The 12,047-nt window shown below is 45.5% G+C and overlaps 1 protein-coding gene across 1 annotated transcript in view; it reads left to right on the top strand.

Annotated features, from left to right (window-relative positions):
• lrriq1 (leucine-rich repeats and IQ motif containing 1) overlaps positions 1–12,047 on the top strand; it is a 226,967-nt gene that overhangs the window by 39,962 nt on the left and 174,958 nt on the right. Inside the window, exon 9 of the mRNA XM_078568561.1 lies at positions 4,515–4,667. Within this exon, the coding sequence (XP_078424687.1) occupies positions 4,515–4,667 (153 nt within the window). The remainder of the gene's footprint in view (positions 1–4,514; positions 4,668–12,047) is intronic.

Genomic DNA, 12,047 nt, shown 5'->3' with positions numbered 1-12,047 from the left:
TCTCCATGTTATGGCCCTCTTCACAGAATGTATGTGTGCTGCCCTCAGCCAGACAGGCGTCAAATGTTCCCAAATACAATGTGAAGATCGCGTCATTATCCTCTTGGAATCTTGTGGCAATGAGGGCCTCATGAGGATGGTTGCCTCATCCGGCTAGCGCATGGCCTCATCGCATGCATCCTCGCCTTCTAAGACCTCACCACCCTCACCTCCTTTGACTTCTCCTCATCGGAGGCAAGGTGCAGCTTTTCCATCTTCTCATTATCCAGGTCCTCCCCCCTTGGCATCACCAGGCTGTGTAGCACGCAGCTTGCCACGATGATGCGCGACGCCCTATGGGGAGCTGAGGAGTATACTGGAGTGTTCTGCCAGATCTGTTGAGGCACCGGAACCTCATTTTCAGGACCCCTATGGTGTGCTCCACCAAACTCCGGGTTGTGGCATGAGGCTCATTGTACCTTCTCTCAACAGGAGTCTGAGGCTGCCGCACGGGCGTTATCAGCCACATCCTTTGCGGGTAGCCATTGTCCCCAAAGAGCCAACCTGCAGCTTGTGTTGTCCTGGAAGATGTCAGGGATCTGAGACCGGCTGAGGATTTACAAGTCATGGACACTTCCGGGATACCTTGCACAAACCTGCATAACCTGCTTGTTGTGGTCTGGACCAACTGAACATTGAGAGAGTGAAAGCCTTTCCGGTTCACATACTGGACTGCTCGTGCCAGGGAATTTTTTTTAATTTCATTTATAGGATGTGGATGTCACTGACTGGGCCAGCATTTATTGCCCATCCCTAATTACCCTTGTGAAGGTGGTGGTGAGCTGTCTCCTTGAACCGCTGCAGTAACTGTGGTGTAGGTACACCCACAGTGCTGTTAGGAAGGGAGTTCTAGGATTTTGACCCAGCGACAGTGAAGGAACGCTGATATATTTCCAAGTCAGGATGGTGAGTGGCTTGGAAGGGAATTACCAGGTGGTGGTGTTCCGATGTGTCTGCTGCCCTTGTCCTTCTAGACGGTATTGGTCGTTGGTTTGGAAGGTGCTGCCAAAGGAACCATGCTGAGTTTCTGCAGTGCATCTTGTGGATGGTACAAACTATTGCCACTGTTCGTTGGTAGAGGAGGGAGTGAATGTTTGTGGAAGGGTTGCCAATCCAGCAGGCTGTTTTGTCCTGGATGGTGTCAAGCTTCTTGAGTGTTATTGGAGCTGCATTCATCCAGACAATTCCTTCTCGCTCCTGACTTGTGCCTTTAGATGGTGGACAGGTTTGGGCAGTCAGGAGGTGAGTTACTCACTGCAGGATTCCTTCGCTCTGACCTGCTCATGTGAGTGTAATCGATAGCATCCTGCACCTGTGGGAATCTGGAAATCTCAGCAAACCTCAGCGCTCTTGGTTCATGGCTCACCTGATTTTTGACAAAGTTGTGTGCATTGGCATAAGTGGTGTCCGTGACCTCCTGGATACATTTGTGGGTGAAGGTTTGTGAAATCACTTGTGGAACGCTGGAATGAGCCACTGCCATAGAAATCGAGTGCAGCAGTCACTTTCACTGCCACTGGCAATGGATGCCCTCCGAGTCCCCATGGCGCCAAATCCTGCAGAAAGTGGTGTATGTGAGTGACCATTTCTCTTGACGTGTGCAGCTGTCTGCGCTACTGGTTCTCGCTCATCTGCAGGCAGTACATGTGCCATCTATAGACCCTGAATCTAGTAAGGCGCTTACGCACGACGACTCTCTGGGGTTCATCCTTTTGAGTATTCTGCTCCTCCCTTTGCTGAGCCAGGTACCTCCGTTGCATTCTTCTCCTTCTTCTCTCCTGCCTATAAGCAATGAGACAGACAGTGAGATCACCAGGCTCCATCTTCCTGATGGTCTCCTCACTGCACTGTCAAAGAGAGAGACATGAGGGTCAGCAATTGTCGCTTAAGGACTACTCTTGGTCAAGTCATCGCCTGCGGCTGCCTCTCAAAGCCCCTTTATGCACATTGGGGAGTCTTGACCACCACATGGATGCTCAGTGTTTAGTGTGCATGATGGTTGACCAAAACTCTATCCACCACTTTCCCATATCACATGACTGAGTGGTGACAGCTTCAGCCACTCGACTGCATCCTGAACACTCATCTCAGGCGCATGCAATGTCCATGCATGCACTCCAAGGCTTTGCAATTTGCTTGGACCATGGGGGTGACTTTTCAATGTCTACTTAAATATAATGCAAGGGGTTCGGAGCACACCCCTCCATCAGTGTTCCATGGCCACCTTTCCCAAAGGGATCTTCAAGCTTGCCCAGCCGCCCTGTGGTTCTGCAGCATCATAGCTCTCATTTGATTTTGAAGTCTGCGCGTGAGGTGTTAAAAGTAGAGGAGCAATCATTGGCACTCTCAGCAATTAGTGCTGCTCAAGTAGGCACAATTGCTTGACTAGCCTGACTCCAAGCATGTCAATTGAGCTCAAGGTGCGCAGTCTCGGCTGCGGAAGAGTGGTCAACTTGAACATGTTTTTCCATTTCCTCCCCCCCACCACTGCCCTCGGCATGCGTTTCTGAGCAATCTTCACTCTGTGCTGCTATGACCTCCTCCTCGCACTGTAGTCCTTGCCCTGAGGTTCCCTTCTCTCCGGCACTGTAACCCTAGCCCTGAAGTTCCCTTCTCTCCCTTCCCTCTGGCACTGTTGACCTTACCCCGAGGTTCCCTTCTCTCTGGCACTGTAGCCCTTGCCCTGAGGTTCCCTTCTCCCCGGCACTGTTGCCCTTGCCCCGGCACCACAAGCTAGCCACGAAGAAGCCTGTGCCTGTGACCTTGCCCACACCTTGTCTTGAGACCCTCGTGAGTGCTGCGCTAAGTTGTGTGCACTTGCCTCCGAGTTCCCCTCGAAGTTCAGGTTACCTTGCGCATGCCTTTTAAAGGCAGTTGTAAGTCAGGCCGTTCTAAAATCACATTGACATGGAATTTAAATTTGATGTGGGGGCGGGGTGATTCTAGCGCATAGCCACAAAAATGGCATGCAAATGTATTCAAATTAAGTCCCCAATATTTGACGGTGGGAAACACGGCCCGCCATTGATGGTGGGATGGGACAGTCGCTTCCTGCATTTACATTGCTGAAAAATGCACCTAGGGCCTTCTCGCGAGATTTTCTGATCTCACCACTGAACATGCCCGCCCCAATTGGGAGTGGAAAATGCGGCCTGTGTATCACAGAACAGAGAAGCTCAAATAAATGTGTAGCAAATTTTATATATTACCAGTCAAGCCATGTGGCGCTAGAAAAAACGATTGTCAAGATCAAGCCCAGTATTCAGGTCATGCAGGTTAAAAGATGATGACATAACTGTACCCAGGGATGAGGTGAATTAAGGAAGGGTGACAAGATGGCGGGTGGGATTAGTGCTGAGTTGCTTCCAGGTGAAGAGCTGGAAGGGACATGAGGTGTTTTTTGCAGTGAGGAGGAAATTGCATGGAGCCTGAGTTGTTGCTTAGAGGAGCAAGAAAAGGCCTGAACTTTTGGAGGAGTAAGCTTCAGCATGATGGTAGGAAAGATTTATTTTGTTTTGGTGGGGGATAGCAGAAGGCTACGTTTGTGTTCAATGATTGGGGGAGGGAAAACCTCATCTGTTTTCAATTGTTGTGGGAGAACAATTAGTTTGTTCTCAATGCGGGAGGAAGGCTGAGTTTTCATTCTCTGTGGGGGGAGGGGGGACAATGGGGTGGGATGTGGGGATGATTGTGGCTGGTGGTTAGTGTGGATTTTGTCTTCCAGAGAGGATGTGGTGGAAGTGGAGGTGGATGGACCTCTTTGTTCTCAGTGGGTGGTCGAGATTGCTAAATCTGCCTTTAATGAGGTTGAATTTCTGGTGAGATGGGGGTTTGCTGTACAGGTTTCCCTCCAATGACGGGATTGGTGGCAGCAGCCTGGGAGACAGATGAATTCATTCATGTTTTCTGCACAGTGCAGTTCAGTCGAGCGCTGTGACCTGATTTAAGTTAATGAGGGGAGGGGGCTTGGTTACAATTTCAGCTTATTGGGGTATAGGGGAGGTTGCATGTTTACAGTGGAATGAGGGGAAGGTTACCCTGATAATGCTATGTGCATGCGTTTGTGCAAACTCTGTCGCCACAAACTGCCAATTTACACAATTATGGTATGCCTATTAAACCCACCATAATTTTACCAACAGATACTGATTCAATAGTAATACACCAAGCATTACATGCTGTGCGGCATCTCATAGTTCAAATTTGTATGCAAACTGTATTTTCATTATAGTAAAGAAAATCTGGTAGGGAAACTATTTAACTCATTGGATATCACTGTATCAGCACAGTTAACAAGACTCTTAACCAAAACCTTTGTGATAAAAGCTGAATGTGTCATGGATTGAATCTTTTAGGTGTTCAAAAAATGTGTTGGTTCAATCAAGTTCTGAGAGCCATGCTTTGGTTATTCAGTATTAAATTTTTTTCAAAGGTATTACTTACTCTATATACTAAAACCCCTTTACTGAATATAGGTTACAACGGTCGCTCTTCAAGATTTGCCTGGTTTCAGCCTATCCACGTTTTCACAATGTCTGAGACTTAAATCACTTACACTTCGAAAATGTGGACTAGAGACATTGGAGGGTGTCAATAATTGCAAAGGTTTAAAGTACATTGATGTGCAGGTAAAAAAAAAATCGTTTGCTTTAGAAAAATTGTTAATTAATACTATCTGTAATTGTGTATTGTTCTTGCTCAGATTGCCCACCCTTTTATTCAAGTCTATTAGCGAGTACATCTCATAGAGTTATACAGCACAGAAACAGGCCGTTTGGCCCATAGTGTCCATTCCAGAGAGGATGTGGTGGAAGTGGAGGTGGATGGACCTCTTTGTTCTCAGTGGGTGGTCGAGATTTCCCGTGCCTGCTGGTGTTGGGCATGTTCGGTGGTGAGTGGATAATATGGCGAGGCCAGAAATTCCTTTCATGACTGTTCTATTCTATTATCTATTCTAATCCCATTTTCCAGCACTTGGCCCGTAGCCCTGTATGCTAAGGCCTTTCAAGTGCTCATCTAACCACCCTCCGGCAGTGTGTTCCAGATTCCAACCAACCTCTGGGTGAAAAAACTTTTCCGCAAATCTCCTCTAAACCTCCTGCCCCTTACCTTAAATCGATGCCCCCTGGTTATTGACACCTCTTCTAAAGGGAAAAGTTTCTTCCTATCTACCCTATCTATGCCCCTCATAATTTTGTATACCTCTATCAGGTCCCTCCTCGGCCTTGTGAATCTCCTCTGCACCCTCTCCAGTGCAATCACATTCTTCCTATAGTGTGGCGACCAGAACTGCACACAGTACTTACTAGCATTTTATACAACTCCAATATAACCTCCCTGCTCTTATATTCTATTCCTCGGCTAATATAGGCAAGTATCCCATATGCCTTCTTAACCACTTTATCTATCTATGCTGCTGCCTTCAGGCAACAGTTACGCTTGATAGTAGTCCACACACGTGGGTCACACTTTCAACTGATTGGTTTAAATGTTACATTGATAAAACAGCAATAAATCACAATTGAGCAATATTTTCCTTAAAAAAGAAAAAGGGCATTTATTTCTTGTTGGTCTCAGCTGACCTTGAGAACACGATTTCTTCCAAAGTTGGAACTGGGGATTTGCAAGGAACTGCTGAGCTAGCACATCAGGAGACCAGTGTACCATTCCCTTTGAGAGAGTCTTGGGAGGGAAGGAACTGGCATTTCAGATTTTCTTATTTTACAGACAAGCATTCCTCCACAATTAGCTTCTAATTCACTCCATGATGTGCCTATTTAGAAAACATTCCTACAATGGTATAAAATCAGGAGGGAGTTGCCCTCAACATTGACTGTGAACCCAATGAAGTCTCATGGCATCAGGCCAAACATGGACAAGATTACCACCTGCTGATTACAATCTACCACTGCACCCTCTCACCCCTTCAGCTGATGAATCAGTATTCTTCCATGTTGATCACCAATTGGAAGAAGCACTGACGGTGACAAGGAAAATAACTTTTAGTTTGGTTGGGAAATTTAACGTCTATCATCAAGAGTGGCTCAGTAGCACCACTATTAACTGAGCTGGCTGAGTCCTAAACGGCATAACTGCTAGACTGGGTCTGCAGCAGATGTCGAAGGAACCAGCAAGAGGGAAAAACCTAATTGACCTCATCCTCATCAATGTACCTGTCACCGATGCATCTGCCCATGACATTATTGGTAGGAGTGACCGCTGCATAGTCCTTGTGGAGATGAAGTCCCACCTTCACATTGAGGATATCCTCCATCACGTCGCGTGGCAGTACCGCCATGCTAAATGGGAGACATTTCAAACAGATCTAGCAACCCAAAACTGGGCATCCATGAAGTGCTGTGGGCTATCAGTAGTAGCAGAATTGTATTCAATCACTATCTGCAACCTCATGGCTCGGCATATCCCCCACTCTACCATTACCATCGAGCTGGTGGATCAACCCTGGTTCAATGAAGAGTCCAGGAGGGCATGCCAGGTGCAGCACCAGGCATACCTAAAAATAAGGTGTCAACCTGGTGAAGCTACAATCCAGGACAAACAGGCGAAGCAACACGCAATAGACAGAGCTAAGCAATTCCAGAACCAATGGATCAGATCTAAGCTCTGCAGTCCTGCCACATCCAAATATTCAGGCATGGGCTGAAAAGTAGCAAGTAACATTTGTGCCACACAAATGCCAGGCAATGACCATCTCCAACTAGGGGTAATCTAACCATCTACCCTTGACATTCTCTGGCAGTACCATCACTGAATCCCCCATTATCAACATCCTGGTGGTTACCATGGACCAGAAACTGAACTGGGCCAGCCATATAAATACTGTGGCGAGAAGAGCAGGTCAGAGGTTGGGAATTCCCAGTTCCTGTTCACCATATACAAGACACAAATTAGGAGTATGATGGAATTCTCTCCACTTTGTCTGAATGAGTGCAGCTCCAATGACACTCAAGAAACTCAACATCATCCAGCATAAAGCAGCCAGCTTGACTGACACTCTATCCATCACCTAAAACGTTTATTCCCTCCACCACCGATGCACAGTGGCAGCAGTGTGTACCACCTACAAGATGAGCTGTAGCAACTCACCAAGGCTGCTTTGGCAACATCTTCCAAACCTGTGACCTTTACCATCTAGAAGGACAAGGGCAGCAGATGTATGGAAACGCCACCACTTGCAAGTTCCCCTCCAAGCCACACATCCATCCTGACTTGCTCGCCATTCCTTCATTGTCGCTGAGTCAAAACCCTGGACTCCCTCCCTAACAGCACTGTGGGTGTACCTACACCACATGGACTGCATGGTTCAATAAGGTGGCTCACCGCCACCCTCTCGAGGGCAATTAGGGATGGGCAATAAATGCTGGCCTAGCCAGTGATGCCCACAGCCTGTTAACCCATAAAAATGTGTACATTTTAACTTAAAGAGACAGGTTATGTTAAGCATAGTTCTGGCTTAGTAACAAATTTCCCAAGATAGTCCCTTAAATATTGGGAAAGGGCTAGCAAGGCATAAACTATCTCCTTGTTATATATATTGTGCCTTTCTTGATATCTTCACAGAATTGTTATGGTACAGAAGGAGGCCATTCGGCCTATCGTGTCTGCACCAGCTCTCGGAATGAGCATTATGACTCAATGCCATTCTCCTGCCTTTTCCCCGTAACCCTGCACATTGTTGCTATTTAAATAATCATCTAATGCCCTCTTGAATGCCTCGATTGAACCTGCCTCCACCACACTTCCAGGGCAGTGCATTCCAGACCCAAATCACTCACTGTGGTAAAAAGCCCTCTTGTTCTTGATCCTTTTACGATTGAGAACAGTTTCTGCCTGTCTACTCTGTCCAACCCCTTCATGATTTTGAACACCTCTATCATATCTCCTCTTAGCCTTCAACTCTCCAAGGAGAACATTCCTAACTTCTCCAATCTATCTTCATAAATGAAGTTTTTCATCCCTGGACCATTTTTGTCAACCTCTTCTGCACTCTCTCCAATGTGTTCACATCCTTCCTAAAGTGTGGTGCCTAGAACTGTACACAATACTCCAGCTGAGGTCTGACTAGTGCCCTATACAATTTCAGCATAACCTCCTTGCTCTTGTATTCTATGCCCCTCTTAATAAAGCCTAGGATGCTTCATTAACTGCTCTTTCCACCTGTCCTGCCACCTTTAATAATCTATGCACATGTACAGCCATGTCCCTCTGCTCTTGCACACCCTTTAGAGTTGTACTCCTTATTTTATTTTGTCTCTCCATGTTCTTCCTACCATTATGAATCACCTCACACTTCTCTGTATTGAACTTCATCTGCCACCTATCCGTCCACTTCAACAACTTGTCTATGTCCTTTTGAAGTTCTACGCTGTCCTCCTCGCAGTTTACAATGCTTCCAAGTTTTGCATCATCTCCACATTTTGAAATTGTCCCTTGCACACCAAGGTCTAGATCATCAATGTATATCAGGAAAAGCAAGGGTCTCAATACCAACCCCTGGGGAACTCCACTACAAACCTTCCTCCAGCCCGAAAAATATACATTGACCAGTACTCACTCTTTCCTATTACTCAGCCAATTTTGTATCCGTCTTGCTACTGTCCCTTTTATATCATGAGCTATAACTTTTCTGTCAAGTCTGTTGTGCGGTAGTGTTGAATGCCTTTTGGAAGTCCATGTACACCACATCAAGAGCATTACCCTCACCAACCCTCTCTGTTACCTCTTCAAAAATCTCCAGCAAGTTAGTTTAGCACGATTTTCCCTTAAGAAATCCATGCAGGCTCTTTTTAATCAACCCACATTTCCCATGTGATTATTAATTTTATCCTGAATAATTTTTTCTAGAAGCTTCCCCATCACAGAAGTTAAATTGACAGGTCTATAAATGCTGGGCTTATCCTTATAGCCTTCTTTGAACAAGGGCGTAATGTTTCTCCAGTCCTCTGGCACCCCCCTGAGTCTAGGGAAGACTGAAAGATTATGACCTGTGCCCCTGCAATTTCCACTCTCACTTCCTTCAATATCCTTGGGTACATCTCATCTGGTCCCGGTGCCTTGTCATCCCTTCTGGTGACAGAGGACTGAATCTTACCTATGTTGGGCAGGCTGGGCAGGAGCGGGTGGGGGCGGGCGTGGAGCCGATCGCCATGTGCGATTGGCTGTGTGCTGCCATTTTACGTGAGTGGGCCCAATTAAGGCCCGCCCAGCTTAATGCATTGTCGGTAGTGCTCAGCTCAGGTGGGAGGAGGGAGAGTCAGGGTCTGCGCACTTTTGCGATTCCGTGCGAAAGAGCACAGCAATCTCCCTGAGGCACGGAGCAGTCTCAGGGAGATTAAGTTGATGATAAAACTTGTTAATAAAGGAATGAAAAAAATATTTAAACAAGTCCCATCATGTGACAGTGTTGCATGAGTTGGGACATGTTTGTGCATTTTGCAAAATTTATTTAAATATTTTATATGACCTTCAGGAAACCTCATCTCCCCCCCGCCTGTGGATGAGATTTCCTGAAAAACACAAAGGCCACTTGGGCTCTTTGCCTGCCCGCCAACCTTAAGGTTGGATGGGCAGCGCTGTTAACAACACCAATTACTTTTTTAATGGCCTTAATAGGCCTTTGACAGTTCAGCGGGCACGCAGCCACCTCCAGCACGAGCCCGCCGAACACAATATTGAAATGACGCGCAATGATATTGGAACGCACGCCTGACGTCATCTCACATCATTTTACACTTCGGCGTGATAGCCCACATCTGTTTGCCGACCTTTTACTACCTTTTTACTATTTATGTGCCTATAGAAGACTTTGGGATTCCCCTTTATGTTGGCTGCCAGTCTTTTCTCATAATCCCTCTTCGCTTAATTGCTTCTTCACCTCTTCTCTGAACCTCTATATTCAGCTTGGTTCTCAATTGTATATTCTACCTGACACCTGTCATAAGCACACTTTTTCTTCATTATTTTAATTTCTATCTCCTTTTTCATCCAGGGAGCTCTGGATTTGTTTGCCCTACCTTTCCCTTTTGAGGGAATATACCTTGACTGTGCCTGAACCGTTTCTTCTTTGAAGGTAGCTCATTGTTCAGCTACAGTTTTTCCCACCAACATTTGGTTCCAGTCTATCCGGCTTAGCTCCGTTCTTGCCCTGTTGACGTCAGCTCTCCCACAATTAATTATTCTTCCTCCGGATTGCCCATTGTCCTATTCTACCGTCATTCTAAGCCTTATGATACAATGATCACTATCTCCTAAATGTTCCCCCATTGACTCTAGATCTACTTGGCCCACCTCATTTCCAAGAACCAGGTCTAGCAATGCCTCCTTTCTTATTGGACTGGACACATACTGCGATAGAAAATTCTCCAGAACACACTCGAGGAACTCTTGACCCTCTCTGCCCTTTACACTGCCAGTATCCCAGTCTATATTCAGGTAATTAAAGTCCCCCATTATAACTACTCCTATAATGTTTGCACTGCTCTGTAATTTCCCTGCAGACTTGTTCATCTACATCCTTCCCACTAGTTGGGGGCCTATAGATTACACTGAGCAATGTGATTGAATCCTTTTTGTTCCGTAGCTCTAGCCAAATTAATTCTGTCCTTGAACCCTCTGGAACATCTTTTTTTCTCCAGCACTGCAATGCTCTCCTTAACCAATACAGCCACCCCTTCTCTTTTTCTTCCTGCCCTATCTTTCCTGAACATCTTGTACCAAGAAATATTTAACACATTTAAATGTGGCTGTTACAGCCACAATATCATAATTCTGCATGGCAATCTATACCTGTAACTCACCCGTCTTACTTACTATACTCCATGCATCCACATACACGCAGTATAACCCTGATTTAGACTTCATTACTTTCTCCCTATTCCGACTCTGCCTATTAATTTACTATCCTCTATTCTAGAGCTATCTGTATTTTGTGCACCTTGGTATTATTCTCTAATATTCTCTCCTAGTTCGCACAACCCTGAAGAGTTAGTTTAAAGCCCCCCAAACAGCACTAGCAAAACTGCCTGCAAGGACCTCAGTCCCGGCTCTGTTCAAGTGCAACCTGTCTGGTTTGTACAAGTGCCATCTCCCCCAGAATCAGTCCTAGTGTCCCAGAAATCTAAAGCCCTCCCTCCTGTACCATCCTTCTAGCAATGTGTTCATCTACCTTATCCCCCTATTTCTATTTTCACTTGCATGTGGCACTGGGAGATTACTACTTTTGAGGTCCTGCTTGCTAAATTTCTACCTAGCTCCCTAAATTCTGTCTGCAGCACCACATCCCCCTTCCTACCTAAGTCATTGGTACCAACAAAAATCTCTTTAAAATAGCTTATCCCCTGTAAGCAATACAACTGCCATTTCACAGCCACATCTTCTACTTGAATTATTATTTATATTCTAATTCTAATCACAAATTCTAATCACAAATATAGCACTTTAATGTAGCAAAATGTGCCAAGGCAATTAACATTATCAACAGGCCCTATTCTTAGCCTTTCCTTGATAGGAAGATGTTGAGTGAAAGCCAGGAGCCTCACACATAAAGGGTGGAGCAGTGAAAATCAGATGGAGAGTTTTCACCAGTGTAATTATTATTCCCTTAGCTTCTGGGTAATACTGATGCTGCCATGGCTTGAGAGTAGACATGCTAGCTACATGGTTTATGTAATCTGGAGAGATTAATACATGCAAGTCAGCTTTAGCTTTTTTATTCAGAGGTGCTGTACCAAATCTCCTAACTTAATTTAGATTCAAAATATTTGACCACTAGAGTATCAAAACTTTCTTTGGCAGCCTGTAGCAGTTCAACATATGTTGTTAATATCATCTCTTGCTAATCTGCTTTTACATTAAAAAGTACATTTTTGTTTAGTGCCAGGATCACCACATGGAAAAGCCGCAAAGTTTGTCAGTGCATCTTTACCGTTTAAAATTGAAGGAGACTAATTCAGTCTCTGTATGTTTCTGTTCTGTGTTCTTGCCTCTGT

The sequence above is a fragment of the Cetorhinus maximus genome, chromosome 22, assembly GCF_964194155.1.
Source record: "Cetorhinus maximus chromosome 22, sCetMax3.hap1.1, whole genome shotgun sequence".
Taxonomy (NCBI): domain Eukaryota; kingdom Metazoa; phylum Chordata; class Chondrichthyes; order Lamniformes; family Cetorhinidae; genus Cetorhinus; species Cetorhinus maximus.
Note: the sequence above shows the minus strand (reverse complement) of the source record. Positions and strands in the feature narration are given on the sequence as shown.